This window comes from Mustela erminea, chromosome 20 (genome assembly GCF_009829155.1).
Source record: "Mustela erminea isolate mMusErm1 chromosome 20, mMusErm1.Pri, whole genome shotgun sequence".
In the NCBI taxonomy this organism is placed as follows: domain Eukaryota; kingdom Metazoa; phylum Chordata; class Mammalia; order Carnivora; family Mustelidae; genus Mustela; species Mustela erminea.
Window position 1 is genome coordinate 37,800,675 of NC_045633.1, and position 16,616 is coordinate 37,817,290.

Below are 16,616 nucleotides of genomic sequence, written 5' to 3' on the forward strand. Positions count from 1 at the left end.
TCAGAGGACAAGTGAGCCCTGGAATGTACTAACGGCTCTGGAGGTCCCTCAGGAAGAACCCAACCCTTCGTGCCTTGGTGTGTGACCCCCAGCTTGCTTGGTTATAGAACCGGCGCCCCACCCTGCCCGCCTTGTGCTGTCTCTCCACACTTCTAGTGCTGTGCGCCCAGGTCTTCTCAAAGGAATGCCTTCTTTGGGCGCGGCCAGCCCAGCTTGGAAGGAGAGCATGACTTCTCCAGCTAACATAAAACACATCGTCCCCCCGCGCATTGCCCGGGTGGACTTTGGCCACGTCCTTGTTTCAACGTATTTATCCCCGTTTTCTCATGGGGCCCTTCGGCAGCCAGGAGCGAGGCAGGAGGTGGCTTTCTGGGAAATCTGATCCTCTCGGGTTTGACTTTCTAGGTGCTGCACACCCAACCGGGACCCCTTTTGGGCCGCCCCCCCACCACAGCAATTTCCTTAATCCTGCCGCTCACCTGGGTGAGTTGCCATCAGCGATGGGAAGCGACACGTGTCTCACCAAAACCTCGGTTTGCCGCGCTCCGCCGTGCTTCTTGGCGGGTTGGCCGTGGTCCTGGACACCCCGGTGACTACGTAGGGCCATGTTGGGTGTGTGGAGAAGTCTGATAGCCGGCTCGGGATCTCAGTACCTCCGACACCACAGTCTTAAAGTAGGGGCTGTGTGCTCACTCGCGATGCCGTCTGAGGCGACAGGCAGAGCGGTGGGAAGGAGCCGTGCGTCCGGTAGCCTGTACCTGCCCACGGGGGTGAGAGGGTGAACTCCTCTGCCTGCTCACCTCTAGGAGGAGGAAGAAAAGGCAAGATGATGTAACAAGGAAGTGTTCCGTGCTGTTTCCTAGTCCCCTCGGGTTTCACTGCACATCTGTCTTTTCCTAGCAAGGGTGCATGCTCTAGTGTAGCCTCTGTTTTCTGGGTATTTCCTGCGCGTGTACAGGCAGGCGTAGAGGCAGTGGCACGTGACAAAGGGGCATCTCCACTGATGGGCCTGCACCATCTTGTCACTGGGAGCCTTACTCCTAGAGCCCACAGAGTACTTTCCCCGAGGACGGAGGACAGGGCAGGAGGGCGTCCTAGGACCCTGTGCTCCGACCCAAACGCAGTGAGCCCCTCTGCACGATCAGGGACCGATCGGGTCCGAGTGCAGAGACGGCAGGGGCCCCGCATCGCCTTCCCACGCCCGGGAAGCTCTTGCCCTCCACTCAGCCCAGTCCTGCAACCGTTTCCTTCTTCCCGATCTGTCCACAGAGCCTTTTAACCGTCCGTCTACGTTCACTGGCCTCGCAGCGGTTGGTGGCAACGCCTTTGGGGGACTCGGAAACCCTTCAGTTAGTGAGTACCTCTGGCTTTTTTAAAAATCTGCCTCGGACTGTGTGTCTCCTCGGATCTGTCTATGGCTCAAGACCTTTCTAGCTAGAAGGAAACTGTCCTCGTGGCAAACAGATGAGGTCCTATCCGGAGAAGCCGGCCTCGGCCGCAGAGTCGGGGAGAAGGGTGCAGGGGTTTCAGGATTCGGGGAAGCCCACTGTTCCTGTGTCACTGATCGAACTCCATACAGCCACTTGAGCTCAGTCCCCCCATGTTCCGTCCCTGCGCTCCGGGACTTTAGCTGCAGCTCAGACGGGGAAACCAGTCTTCCTCCGCCTCACCTTTGGCACTAGTGGCACTGAGAAAACTCGACCAGAAATGGCAGGAAAACCGCCCCGGGCTGAGGCTAGCCCAGCATGGGCAGCATTTTGTACTCCGTCATCTGGGAGGATCGTGTCATTTTCTACCAAAAAGTATCTCTAGTAGGAAAAGAGGCGTAACACGGGCTCATTTTCAAGTCCCTGAAGGCTCAGCCCTTGTCTTTGGTGCCGTCCGTTTGTCACGGCCCTAGGGGGGCACTCCCCTAGGAGGGGAGTGTCTGTCTGGGTCCACTGCCGTCCGGGCTTGACGACCCGTTTCCGTCCACCAACGCCACGCGGATAGTGGCGGTCCCGTTGGCGGGGCTGTGGGGGAGGGAGGAGCCGGAAGGCACCTCGGCGATGGGAGTTGTTCACGAGAGGACCCCCTTCTGCATGCCGGGGGCTCCTGCATGCACCAGACGTGTTCCATGGGGCGCCCTTGGCACCTGTCCGGCCCCTTTCCTCCCGAGTCCTCCCCCCCCCGCCCCGTCGGCTCGGGTTAGAGAGCGAGAGCCTTGAGCTGCCGGTCCAGGGTGGGGCGGCGCCCCTCTAATGAGTCTGTCGATTTCCTTTCCTTTTCCAGCTCCCCATAACATGTACTCATTTTAACTCTGAGTGCTGTTAGACGTGCCGGGGTAAGTACCTTCATTACGGCGGATTATATGATTTCTCTTAAACCTTTTTGTTTTCCACTTCACCATTTCAGCACCCAACTCAATGTTCGGCCACAAGGATGGCCCCAGTGTGCAGAACTTTAGCAACCCTCACGAACCCTGGAACCGGCTCCACCGCACGCCTCCGTCGTTCCCGACCCCTCCGCCCTGGCTGAAGCCAGGGGAGCTGGAGCGTAGCGCGTCCGCTGCCGCTCATGACAGAGATAGAGATGTAGATAAACGAGACTCCTCCGTTAGTAAAGATGACAAAGAAAGGTACGGAAAGAACCCGCTCTCGAGTCCCACTGGGGGAGCCCGCCGTGCGCCCAGGACGGCCGCGCCCCCGCCCCGACCCAGCCTCGTGCTCCGGTGGGCCGTGTGGCCCCCGCTCCGGGCTCGGCCCCGGGCCAGCCCCGCAAGTCCCCTCTGCCCCCTAGAGCACCGCCCCATAGGCTACGCCCACAGCGCAGCGAGAGCGTCCCGACTCAGACCCAGACCCGCCCTGAGAACCTGCGAGGCCCCCGCGAGCGCTAGTGTGCCCCAGCAGAACTCTCTCTCCGAGACAGCGAGCTGGAGCTCCGGACCCAACACACACAGCATGAATCAACACCATATTTGCTTTCAAGTTCGTGCAGTCCATTAAATCATCCATAGGTTTTTTTTGTTTTTTTTCCCTGTCTCTTTCCCTCTTTCCTTTTGTTGCTTTTAGAAAGTCACGTTTGCATTGTTTCATCATATTTTTCTCAAGTTTTGTTCAAACCCCAATCCCGGGCTCACAGAGGACGAGCAGAAGTTTGCTAACCTCGATGCCGAGGAGCGTCCGCGCGCGTTCCCGGTGTGGGTTTTGCTTTGCCAGTGGGAAGTTACTTCGACTAACCGTGTTTTCAGCTTTGCACTTGGTAACCCATGCCTGTAACAGGAACCGCCTTAAGGAGGAAAAGCTCTTAGGGTATTTTTGCTGAAGAATGTCCTGGGCATTCTCAAGCAAGCGTCCCTGTTTTCTTGCCGGAGGCAGTTTTCCTCCTGCTCAGACTGTGAAGCAGGGAAGACCAGATACGCTGGACAGGAAAGCCCTGCCAGCCTCTCCCTTGGGTACTTGGGTCTCAAACAGGATCCAGATCTTGGATTTTCCTTCCTGTGTGTGGGGCGCGTGTGCGCACATGCACACCCACGAGAGATTTAAAAGGATTCGGTTTCACAGACCCTAAGTGTGTCAGATTAGCATGTCCTCCATATTCTCGCTGATGTTGTCTCAGAAAGAAAAAGACACACTTTCCTTCAAGACAGTGTGTTCGAGCTCTTAGCGGGAGGACCACTCGGGGCGGTCAGCTCTCAGCTGTGAACCGCCGGGGCCCGGCCAGGGAACTCTCTCGGGGCCGTCTGTCGGTGACCAGAAGACGGTGGGGCAGCAAACCTTCTCGCATCTTTCTTGATGGAGTCCAAACGGCCTTTGGATTCAAATGCGGAAACGTGATAAAACACGCTTGTTGATTCTTCCCTTACCAGGAAGAGGCCTCCGTGTTGGCTAGAAACCGCATCTGTAGGGGAACCCCCCTTCCTTCTCTCGCCCCCCCTCCGCCTTGGGAGCTGCTGAGCCAGTGAGGTGCCTTGCCCCTGGCCTCAGCCCCATCTGTGTCGCACTGTCCCTGCAACGTGCCCGGTCCGGTCTTCCCTCGTCCTGTTGGCCTCGTGGTCCTTCTGTGCTCCGCATCCCATGCCCTGGACGCTTCAGCCCCTGTCCCAGCCAGGCCCCTGAGACGACTCTTCCACGTGTCCACTCCCAGACGCCCTCAGAATGGTTCTCCCCTTGTCCCCTGAGGCCCGGGGACCCCCCCTTTTCCACCCGGCTTTCCTCCATCTTCTCCCCAGATTTCCGCCTTGTCCCTCCTGAGACTCAAGTGCTGTTTGCAACCCATGAGCCCCGAACGCGTGGTTTCCCTTAGAGCCCCTCCCGGGCTGCATCTCTTAGGGCCTCTGATCCTGCGTGCTTTGCTCTGAGACGGGTCACTCGTCCTCATGTCTGCAGTTCCAAGCTCCTGTCCTGTTCGCGTCAGACGCTTCCTCCCTCCGGCTCAGTGTCACAGAAGTGGCAGAAAGGTCATCTTCGTGTTTGGGCTGCTCAGGCATTTCTGCTCGACCCTAAATGATCCCAGCGGTCGAGACAGGTGGGCTGTGTCGCCAGAGCACTGTTACCATCCCTACTGGTCCACGTCCACTTGCCAAAAACCCTTCCTCTGTGGTCTTGACGGACCATGTGACTCTTACATACAGAATGATTCCCCTCGGGCCCCCACGCGCCCTCATGCCCAGCACTTCGCCCCCTAAAGCGTCCTCTGACATCTCGGTGAGTAGGGTCAGGATGGCCGGCAGCCCCGGCGACCGCAGGCACCAGACCCGAGCCCGTCCTCCCACCACCATCTCATTGGCAGCCCCTCGCCAGGCCGGCAGGCCCGCTTCATCTGCTTCTCTGTTTGCCTCTCTCTTCCTCAGGGAAAGCGTTGAGAAGAGACACTCCAGCCACCCTTCACCAGCACCCGTCCTCCCGGCGAGCGCCCTGGGACCTAACCGTAGCTCCGCCGAACAGATCAGGGGTCATTTGAACACGGAGGCGCGTGAGAAAGACAAATCCAAAGAGCGGGAGAGAGACCACTCGGAGCCCCGCAAGGACCCGGCCGCCGACGAGCACAAGGCGAAGGAAGGCCCCCTGCCTGAGAAGGACGGCCACGGCCACGAGGGGCGGGCCGCGGGCGAAGAGGCCAAGCAGCTGGCCCGGGTGCCGTCGCCCTACGTGCGGACCCCCGTGCTGGAGAGCGCCAGGCCCAACAGCACCTCGAGCCGCGAGGCCGAGCCGCGCAAGGGCGAGCCGGCCTACGAGAACCCCAAGAAGGGCGCGGAGGTCAAGGTGAAGGAGGAGCGCAAGGAGGAGCACGACCTGCCTCCGGAGGCCCCGCACACCCACCGGCCGTCCGAGCCGCCGCCGCCCAGCTCCTCGTCCGGCGTGCACCCGGGGCCCCTGGCGTCGATGCCCATGACGGTGGGGGTGACCGGCGTCCACCCGCTGAACAGCATCGGCGGCCTGGACAGGACGCGCATGATGACTCCCTTCATGGGCATCAGTGCCATCCCGGGCGGAGAGCGGTTCCCGTACCCTTCCTTCCACTGGGACCCCATACGGGACCCGCTGAGGGACCCCTACCGAGAACTGGACATCCACCGCAGAGACCCGCTGGGCAGGGACTTCCTGCTGAGGAACGACCCCCTCCACCGTCTCTCGACCCCCCGGCTGTACGAGGCCGACCGCTCCTTCCGGGACAGGGAGCCTCACGACTACAACCACCACCACCACCACCACCACCACCCGCTGGCCGTGGACCCTCGGCGGGAACACGAGCGCGGGGCGCACCTGGACGAGCGGGAGCGTCTGCACGTGCTCCGGGAGGACTACGAGCACACGCGGCTGCACTCGGTGCACCCCGCCTCCCTGGACGGGCACCTGCCGCACCCCAGCCTCATCACGCCGGGGCTCCCCAGCATGCACTACCCCCGGATCAGCCCCACGGCGGGCCACCAGAACGGACTGCTCAACAAGACGCCCCCGACGGCCGCGCTGAGCGCGCCCCCGCCGCTCATCTCCACGCTGGGGGGCCGCCCCGTCTCGCCCCGCAGGACTACTCCTCTGTCCGCAGAGATGAGGGAGAGGCCCCCTTCCCACACCCTGAAGGACATCGAGGCTCGGTAAGGAGAGCAGGGCCCGCGCGAGGACGGAGAAGCCCCACGCCCGCACGACGCCAGACTTGAGGGGGGGGAGAGCGAGAGAGGACGGACCGCTGCCACGGACTGGGGGCCACGCGCCCCCGCCTCCGCCCCTTGTAAAAAATGTATAGACTCCGTGCGGATTTTGAAATGGTTTTTGTATATTCTATGTTGAAATTTTTCAGGTCTTTTAGCCAAGTCCGATGTTCTCACATCCCTAACTCTTTCGGTTTCTCGTATAAAACTTTGTTGATTTGAACCAAAACAGCGAAGATGGCCTACACACCCGGCGCGGTGGTGACTGGGGGGGAGGCGGCGGCGGCGCCCGCGGTCCGGCGCGGAGCTCCCGCAGGTGAGAAGGGAGGCCGTGTACATAGTCCTGTAAAGAAACGTTGCTTCGGGAGCTCATGGTTCATATATGCAAAGGGTAAGATGAAAGCTTTACTTTGTACAAATGTAAATAGCTACAGAGTAAGTAACCTAATACATTACTACTTCTCCAAACGTGCTATTCGCAGACTTACTACCCGCGAGCGCGGTCGCTGCGGCCGCGTTCCCACGTGTTGTTACAGACAGCTAAACCCTTCAACTATGCAATGAATGTCGGGGCTTCTCTCGAAAGCCCTCCTGACTCCAAGGAGCCTTTTCAGACCCATTTACAACACCCTTCAGGCCACATCCCCGAGCGAGCGCTCACGCGACCGCTCGCGCCACAGGACTGTTCTCCTTGCTTGGTTTCCAAACGGAGAAACCTCCTATCCTGCGGATCGGACCCCAGGCCGAAAACGTGGCTTCCGAAGTGGTGGCCTGTGGGCCATGGCAGTGGGGGCGGGGGGGTGGGCGGGGAGAGCGAGGGCAGCGCGGCCGGTGCCGGGGGAGGATGGGGTTGTCAGATGCCAAAATCAGGGGACACAGGCCGCCGGCACCTCGTCGTCACCAGTTACGGGATTTCACGCCCCCTCCTGTGGGAGCCACGCATTTGTTTTGTTTTGTTTTTAGCGTGTCCCATGTCCTCTCTGCACACAGCCTCCTCGTTCGCGGATGAGGCGGGATCCCACCCAAACAAATCCTGAAAGAAAGCTTCGCGTTTTCTCAGATGATGGATATGTTTCTCACTGTACTCGGTAGCCGGGGGACCGAAGGGGCGCGTCTGCCCCCGTGACTCGCGGCGCTCCCGTGGGTCGGAAGGTCTGGAGGTGCCGGAACAGGTGGGGCCGGCCCCGCCACGGAGAGGCGCAGAGGGTGAACAGTGGCAGAGACCAAGTCCTGTGTGTGCGTGTGGTTTTGAGTTCGCATCGACCTTAACGTGTCTTCATAATACTTTTATAATACATTAAGCCTCTTGTCTACATATTTGGAGAGAATATGACTTTACTAGCAGAGAAATACACTATATCTTGTCTACCGGACTGTAAATTATATGTATGAAATAAAACTAGTGCCATTGGGTCTTCTAGTATATTAAAGTGCTATCTGATGTTGTTATCCTGTTTTTGCAAAAAAGAAAAAAAAAAGTTAACTACAGACCATTGTTTCTAATAAGCAGAGAGATCTATTTTAGTAGTAAACTGAAGGTTTAGTGGTGAGTTTCAGATTTTGTGAACTCCAGCTGTTGTGCAGTGGGTTTTTTTTTTGGTTGGGTTTTTTTGCTTTGGGGTTTTTTTTGTTTTTGGTTTTTTTTTTTTTTGGTTTTAGTTTTGGTTTTGTTTTGTTTTGTTTTGTTTTGTTTTTTAACAACAACTTAAAAAAAAAATCCAAGGGATATGAACACTGGAACTGTAGTGGTAGCTTTCAGTCTTGTAAAGAGATTGTTCTATACAGACCTTTTTGCTGTTTATCCTGTATGTAATAAAGTCCTTCCTAGACCCTATGTGAAAACCGACTGACTCTTCAGCATGTTCCCATCGATGGAGCCTTCTTGTGTAATGTAAACTGTGCCATGTTATTAAAAAATGTGAACCAAGCCTCCAGGTGCTTGTGTGTGCGACGGCCACCGTTCCCCTAGGGAAGAAGCCACACGTGCAAGACCGGGCTCTCGCGGAGAAAGGCCTCGAACCCAGCCCAAGCGAGGACGCCGGGCTGACCCGCGGGGGCCGCTTGCCCCCCTGATGCACCCGGCCACCCGCCCATCAGCTTCTGTAAACCCTGGCGGCCCGCACCCCGACGTGTGGATCTCACCTTCTTTCTGTTCTGCATTCTTTTCACTTCCGGGACGGTCTAGGCAAAACACTGTTCGGTCTCAGGAAGGGACCGGTGGATGGCGCCGGTGGTGGGTCGGGGGCACCCCAGGCCCAGCTCGGAGCTCCGTGGTGGCGTCCCCCGCGCCGGGGACAGAGCCGACTTTGGTCTCTGCTCGCGCGTTCCCTGGCGTTTCAGTCTGTGGACGCGGTGGCTTGTGTGTGACTTTCCAGACCTTCCTTGTATTTCCTTCCTGTCTCAGTCCTCTGTGTCTTGTTGAACGACCTGTCCTCTCCCTCCTCCCTCCGCAGACGTTGCCCCTCTCCGTCCTCCAAATTCCCGTTTTGTTTTTTTCAAGATGTAAAAAAATGTTACGTTTTTCTCATGTCGGCCTTATGAAATTGTTCAGATGAGACCTGTTTGGATCGCTGTCTGTTCTCTTTCTGGGAAGGCGCGGGAACGGCCCAGGTTAGCGGGATGCAGGCGGCTGCTGTCTGGGGCTTAGACACAGTTTGTGGCCAGGGAGCACCGTGGACTCCCCCACGGTGAGGGCGGGGGCGTTCAGGAAGGGGTGGGAGGCACAGGAAGACCATGCAGGCAAGGGACCCAGGCTTGCAGGCCTAGAGAGGCAACAGTGGGCAGAGCCATAGAGACCCCCTCCCTCGGCTCTGCCCGCCCGCTAACGCCCACCTCCCACAGGAAGGACAGCGAGGGGACCGGAAAACGCGACAAACACTGATTTCCCAAATCGGCCCATTCACGGGATCTTCCCACCGCCCCCCAAACTCTGCGGCGTCTGGATGGGGGAGCCCGGCCGACTTCGCTGCCTCCCGCTCCCTGCGGGCCGTGCCCCGCCCACCTGCAGTGTCGGAGCCCAGAGGACTCCGGCTCCCCCGTCCGTCCCTGGGGCTCTGTGCATCTCCACCGTCTCTAATCGCGTTCAGCATCCCGGCGCTGATGGGGACTGGCACCCATGTGATTTCCTGCTAACCTATAGACGCTCTAATTATCTCCACCGCCTTTGACTGACAGTGATCGTGCTACCCTCCTAATGGTACATGACAAGAAAAGTAGCGGATATAATGATGCAATAATTACCATTTGGGATGGAAATTCGCAACAGCGTTCCCTGCTTATCCTCCTCCTGCCCCAATCAAGGTGGAGGAAAGGAAACCAGATGTGACTGTTGATGTTACTGACGTTTGTGGCATAAGAAGCCGCGCGGCACGGGATTGGGCTCTGCGGCGGCGGGTGCCCGAGACCTTCTCAGGAGCTTGGATCCACGCCGGAGACCTGACTGGGCTTCCGCAGCACCGAGTCGAGCTGCGGGAAGAAAGCGGGCAAGAGAAGTGACGCGGGCTCGCTCCCATTCTCTTACGTTCCCGTCGTTTCTTCCTGTAAGTTCAGGAGCGATTTCTTGGGCGTTGGGTAGTTTCCTTACAGTAGAATAGGGCTGTTTATTGGATAGGAGATCGCATCCTCAAAGACAGTCCCTCACTGGTGCCCACGCAACTTCAAAGCTACTGGAAGCTTCCGATAAGGAGCTCGGACCAGGAGTCTGGGGGCCCCGCACCTGCCCCGGGCCTTCCGTTCACCGTGACCTCGAATCACAGACTTTCCGGAACCATTTCTTAATGCGTAAAATGAGGCTTTCTGAACACAGCAAGGCCTGAAGACATCAGGTTGTGAGCCCGGTGCACGCAGGCTTGGCTTGGGTGGGGAGTGTGGCCCAAAGGCAGTGGGAAGTAAGAACTGGCTAGAGAGTGGCCCACACACAAGAGAAGGTCACTTAATGTTTTACAAACTCAGTCCCAGTTAGTGCCCTAGAAATTCTTGCCATGGATTGGCTGCCATACTGAGCCAGACCGAAGAGAGTGCGTTGGTGGTCCAAGTCCTAGTTCAGCCCCAGCGTTTCTCACCCAGCTCGGGGAGGGGAGCTAGGGCAAGGTCATGGGGTCTCGAGCTACTCTCCTACCCAAAGCACTCCCTCCCTCTGACGGACACGAGTTGGAGTTTAGCCTGCGCCAGCATTTGGAGATGGCCTGGCCCAGAGGAGCATGGGAACAGCAGCCTTCAAAGTCAGCGTCCTAGGCGGGGATGGGCTAGGCCGGTGGTCCCCGTGCCCTCTGCGGCAACTTGCACCCGTTGGCTGACGCTACTGAAGGCCTGTCACACTTCTGTTTGGATTCTGTATGTTGAGACTTGAAGGCTGTCTCCTCACACCCTGTACCCCACTCCCGGTGTGTCTTGGCAACTCCTTGTTGGTCGGCAGCCTCTCTCCCCTCTCCCCAAAAGGCCCTGGGGTCAGGATCTGAGCCACTTGCAAGGTCAGACTCCACCACCTCCAGAAAGCCACCCCCGCATGCCTCATTTCACACTGATGCCCACTTCTGGAGGCTTCCCCACAGCCCTTCCTGTTCTGGGGGACCTGAGGCATCATCTTCCCGACTGTCCCCCAGGACTGTCCACAGGTAAGGCCCTGGGCTTGAAGCCCCGGGCCTGGGGGAGGCCATTTGGCGGGTCCAGCACACCCCATGACCACACACACCTTTCCTCCACACGTCACGTTGCGGTGCCCCTGCAAACCACAAGCCCAAAGCAGGTTTGATGGCATACCCTTGTGAGGTGCAGTGACGTCCCTTTTTTAATTCCGATATCTTCTAATTAAATTTTTTTTAACGTGACTACAACCCCAATCTCATCTGGCACCTTTGGGAACCATGGATCTCGGTCTCTACACTGAAAATAGGATCACGGAAGGACTCCTCCAGACCCTGGACTAGGGAGCAAGCCCAGGCTCTTTCGTCCCACAGCTGCTCCCTCTCCCTACACCACCCTTCACCCCACTGCACGTGGGTCCCAGGTTCCAGAGCCATCCCAGAGGTCCAGAGATCGCCAGAGTGGAACCCAGACTAACCACCTGGCCTTGGCCGTCCTGCCCCTCTCATGGCTGGGGGCCTGGCCGCTTCACCTCCGCATGCCCTCCCCCCGCCCCCAGCTCACAGCGGCCCTCCCGTGACCTTGCTCCCACCGCCGTCTCTCCGTCTGCTAGAAGAGGGTTCGCTTTAAAGGCCTTCGCCTCCAGGAAGTCTCCCCTGACTCCGTCATAGTTAATTCCCTGCACTAGAGTTTCTCAAACTGTGGTCCCCAGACCAGCAGCAGCACTACCTGAGAACCTGTGAGAGACACAACGTCTCAGCCCCCTCCTCCAACCTCCTGAATCGGAGACGGGCCTGGTGACGTGTGCTCGAACCAATCCTCCAGGTGGTTCCGGGGCAAAATTAAGTTTGAGAGCCAGCCAGATCGGACCCCGGGAAAAGGTCAAGGGGAAGTTCTGACAAAAGCTCCCAAAAGAACCATCCACTGGGTAAGAGGATGATCGCAGAGGAGAAGCTGGGCTCCCCGACTCTCCAGCCTGATGCAGGATCCTGCTGGATCGCAGGGAGGTCGAAACCCTGCCTGAGCCACAAAGGCATTTCTGGCCTCCTCGATAGGCATGTTGTCGCTAATTCACGCATTGCGAACGGCAGCAAGTAAGCAGGAGGCCTGCGTCCCGCAGCAGCGAGGACCATGGCACCAAGTGATTTACCACGGATTATCTCCCTGAATGTGTTCCGAGGCCGCCCCTGGCATAACCCCGACGGGACAAGTGAGAAGGGGAGGCCCAGAGAGGTGGAGAGATTGGCCTGCCTGCAGGGCACCACCTAGATCTAACCCCAGGCTGGCGTCCGCTAGAGCCTGCACCGTAACCATGGCCTTGTCACCCCCAAGAAACAGCGCCTGAGTCAATAAACCGCATCAACAACACCGGCAGGGACATCGGTTACCCCCAACACTTCCTGGCAACTAACGCCACAGGGATTCCCGCGGCTGCTCACCGGGGCCCTGAAATCCAAGGGAGGGGGAGGGAGGAACAAACAAGGATTGTGCGTGGTTCAATGATGAGAACAGGCCACAAAGCAAGGATTACGGTGAATCCAGTCTACATCTGAGGTTGATTTAAAAAAAAAATGAGTGGCTCGTGTGGTCCAAAGCAGCCCTCGACGTGTCGGGTTTGCCCAGAATGATTTTTCGAATGCAGGCATTTCCCATAGGCGAAACGAAGTCCTGACCCCACAGAGCCCTCATCCCCAAGGGGTCCCGTGCCTGAGCTGCCTGCCCCTCCCCCACCCCACGCAAGTTCCTTCCACGGGAGGCCCCACCGAGGCACAACATGTGGCCGTGGATACGCGCCAGTGGCAAAGACGGAAGTTCCTGAAAACACAGTGCTCTCCCGTCTAGTTATTCTAATAGAACCCAAGCTCCGGGCAATGAGGTGACAGTCTCTGGCAGTCACAAACGAGCCTTCCTCTGTCACTTAGGACTTTCGTCCATTCTGACGGATCTGCACCCGGGTGGGTCTGACACTACGTGACTAAGGAGTTGTCTGCTGACGTGCCCATAGCCGAACGGCGGCCGAATTCGCGGCTCCGTGCATGGGTGTGGACTAGACGGACACTGCACACACATACACACATGGAGGGAGTCCCCTTGGCCAGGGAAACACAGCCAGGTGACAAGTCAACAGGGACAGCCGTGGGCAGGCATAGATGGTATGAACAGTGCCAGCTCAGAGGGAGGCCACGTCTCGGGAGGACATTTTCAAGGGCTTGTTGAGCTAACGGAACGAAGTCGCCCATTTCCGCCAGGTTTTGCTGCAGCCTGCACTCCTGGGCCCCCGAACGCCCCCTTCACCACCAGGAGGTCTACATAACATGGCCTCTATTGCTGAGAATCCCCAGTAAGTGGGAATATGCCATTGTCATCTTATTGTTATTATTTTAAGACTTTATTTATGACAGAGAGAGAGGCATGCATGAGCTGGAGGGAGGGCTGGGGAGAGGGAGAAGCAGGCTCCCCGCTGAGCAGGGGGCACGAGGCAGGACTCCACCCAGGACCCCAGGATTATGACCTGAGCCGAAGGCAGATGCTTAACGGCGAGCCACCCAGGTGTCCCAATGCATCACTGACTTCCTCCTGCCATCGCGCTAAGAGCCAGACTGTGGGGCTTTACCAGCAAAATCTCCAGGGTCTCTCTCAGTTCTAACAAGCTATGCTGATGTGGTGGGGTCAGATTTTATTTGCGGACGGTCAAGGAAGAAAGGAAACACCAAGGTAAAAACAGGGAAGTGTGAAAGATCACACAAAGGAGACTGAAAGCCAAATCCTAAAAGTTGGGGGCCCGGGACTAGGGGTCTCACGTGCTAAGACTTTAAGCTCTGCCCCGTGAGCAGGTGGGCACTATGGAACTTTCTGCAGGTGCAGCCTCGGGGAGAGGGATCTGGGGCCATGAGGGCAGATCCCACTCGTTGGAGGAGCCGAGCCCCGACGGCTCCACATGCCTGCCTCCCCCAAGCATCCTGTTTCCGCGTCAGCCCCATATCGACCTCCGGGAACAGGAGGCAGAGCAGCAGGATCCCAACCCTGCGGCCTGCATTCACCTCTCCGGCGGCCCCGTGGAGGCTCCCATACAGGCTTCAGGCCCCCTCTTTGCACCCGTGGCCCCCTCTGCAGGCTTCCATCCCCCAGAGTTGCTCATGCCTTTGTCCCCTCTCCTGGCCTCCTGGCTTACACCCATGAGGGACAAGAGACAGCCCCGCACCCCACTCAGAGCCTCAGCAGCCCCCCTGCCCCTGGACCTGGACAGGCATCTCCACTGCATCTGGCTGGCTCAGCCCCCTGCCCATCTGCCAATCCCCCCCGCCCCGTCCTCCGGTCACGTTAGCACACTCGGCTCTTCATCCGCTCTCCTCTGGGCCTTCCCTTCTCCCTCCTGCTCACTGCCAGGAGCAAGGGGCCCCTGTGGCTCTGTAGAAGAGGGTGTTTTCTGTGCCACATCCTCTCACTCTGGCCTGAACAGCAAAGGCGTCTTGCTCGGAGCACCGCTCCCTACCCCTCCCCCGAGCCCCCGCTTCCTGAGGGCAGAGGTCCTTGCAAGCTTCCTGCCCACCTTCCTTCTGGCCAACATGCTTCTGGCCCCCCAAAAGAACCAAGCCATGGTCAGCCACTTCAGTGGGGCCCTCATGTTCCTGGAGGTCCTGTTCCCCCATGCTCCCGGGTAACTCGTGCCCAAGGGGTCGGGGTTGACAGTCCAGGACAGATTCCTGCCAGCTGGTGTTCTAGAAGGGGAGGCGGCCTCCTGCCCATCTCCCGGCAACCAGCTGGAGCCCAGCGCTCCAGGCATCGGTTCTGGAAACTACAAGGCACAGACCCCAGCCTATCTCTCTCCCAGGGAAGGACGGAGACCCTGTCCCCAAACCAGATACGCTCACTGGAGCCAAGGTCCCATCACGCCCTGTCACTGTTGGAGCCTGGCCCCTGCTGACACCACGGAAGAGTCTGAGAGCCCCACTGCCCAGCGTCAGGGCTCCAACCGGGAGCCTCACCCTGCCTGTGTCACTGTGTCGTTGCTGGACGCAGGCAAGAGAGTCCCTTTCCCTGGAAACACACACACACACGCGCGCGTGCATCTCAGTCGCTTGGGACCTGGCTGTACCCAGTGTCCTGGGAGAGCCCCCTGCCCCTGTAAGGAAATCTTTGTTCTGAGACTGACCAGTCCAGTGGGGGAATCCCAGTCCCTGCCCCAAGGCCATCCCAGGCTTTTCCCTGCCCCACCGGCCGCAGCTGAGGGAGTGGCACAGACACGGAAGGAAAAGTGTGTAAACCACCCCCTTTGTCTGTGCTCGGGGCTCAGACCTTGAGAGACGACTCTCGTCTGGGCCCACCGGTGTGAAATAAACCTCGGGTCCTCCGAGGTCTCCGAGTGCCGCTTGGTTCTTTGGCCAGGATCCAAATACCCCCGCCCCATCCTCTCAGGACACAACCCCAGGCCCCAGGGACCCGTTTCTCCACACCCCTTGTCCTGGGACCTCAGGACAACAGTCTAGCTTCTGAACACAGTAATGGCTGTGGCTGTGATACACCAGCAGGACACACCTGCCGTGAACACAGAGAATGGGGGAGCTCTAGGTGGTGGGCATGCTTGGGATGCTGGCCTCGTAACACGGCGTCAATACAATTGCGTCCTGTATAATGCAGAGTTGTTTCCTGGAGCAGGGCTTCCAACATCTCATTGGCCTTGCTGTTCCAACTCCTGACTCCTGATGCACTCACAAGTCATTGAAGGGCTCCCAGCCTAGTGCATGTGGCAGCAGAGGAGCATTTTGCAACAATACAGTTATTATTACTCTTTTTAAAAAATATTTATTTACTGTAGAGAGAGATGGAGAGATAGCAGAGCAGGATAGGGACAGAGGGAGAAGGAGAGAAATTTCAAGCAGACTCCATGCTGAGCGTGGACCCCAACATGGGGCTCCAACCCACAGCCCCGAGATCATGACCTGAGCCGAAACCTAGAGTCGTACGCTTAAAAGTCGGAACCACCCAGGCACCCCTCAGTTATTATGACTCTGAAATTTCTATATGCATAAGACCAGATGTCACAAGTCTGAAGTATAATACTGATTCCTCACCCTGATAGCCGACTCCAGATTTCCATTGTATGATCTGTATAAAATACTTCATAATACTTAGAATCTCAAGTGGCACTATTGAATAAAACAGTGTGATTTAAATAATTTTTCTATAATATAAAATGTGGATATTCGAGGGGAGGGGCAAGATGGCGGAGAAGTAGGAGACCCTGTTTCAACCGGTCCCCTGAGCGGAGCTAAATATCTCTCTGTGGGGCAGACGATGGCTTGTGGAGAGGTGCGGAGGTGTTGGAGTGTGCGGACTGGTATCTGAGGATAAGCAGAAGGGGGAGGGAGCCACCAGAAGGGACCCACTGGAAAGTAGTACCCCAATATGAAAGTGCCCTGTGCTTGGGGATTGGCATCAACTTGGGACTCTGGTTAACAGTGCTCAAGAAGAACAACGGGACTTAAGGAGTGACTGCTGGGATTGGGCGGCGACAGGCATGGACATGAGCCCACAGTCCCAGGACGGCCACAGCTGGTGCCCACCCATGCCTGAGATGGCCCAGTACGGGGTCTAATCAGTGGTCCCTGAGTCCACAGACATCCACTGCCTGCACCGCCGTAGGGGCTCAGGGCCCCAGCATGGATGTGGGCTTCCGATGACAGTGCCAGGAAGCGTAGCTGCCAGGACCACTCTCTCTCCTGGTTTTTGTGGCATGGGGTTACAGGGACAAGTGGGGGCCTTGGGTGACCACTGACACGGTGACTGGGAGAGCACACCGCCTATGGGAGGTTGCGGTCTTCAAAGGAGTTTGCAGAGAGGGAGTCAGTGTGTTCTGGACTATTCAGAGGGGAGCAGACTGAGGCTTCTTTCTGGGGCGAGGTCT

General features: G+C 57.9%; 1 protein-coding gene across 9 annotated transcripts in view; it reads left to right on the plus strand.

Moving 5' to 3' along the window:
* The window catches only part of AUTS2 (activator of transcription and developmental regulator AUTS2), a 1,075,180-nt gene extending 1,067,122 nt beyond the window's left edge, over window positions 1-8,058 (plus strand). For all 9 annotated transcript variants that reach the window (XM_032328510.1, XM_032328513.1, XM_032328512.1 and 6 more), the window contains 4 exons: window positions 406-483; window positions 1,270-1,353; window positions 2,395-2,617; window positions 4,832-8,058. In XM_032328510.1, the coding sequence (XP_032184401.1) occupies window positions 406-483; window positions 1,270-1,353; window positions 2,395-2,617; window positions 4,832-6,080 (1,634 nt within the window). In that variant the 3' untranslated portion in view covers window positions 6,081-8,058. The remainder of the gene's footprint in view (window positions 1-405; window positions 484-1,269; window positions 1,354-2,394; window positions 2,618-4,831) is intronic.
* The last annotated feature ends 8,558 nt before the right edge of the window (window positions 8,059-16,616 follow it).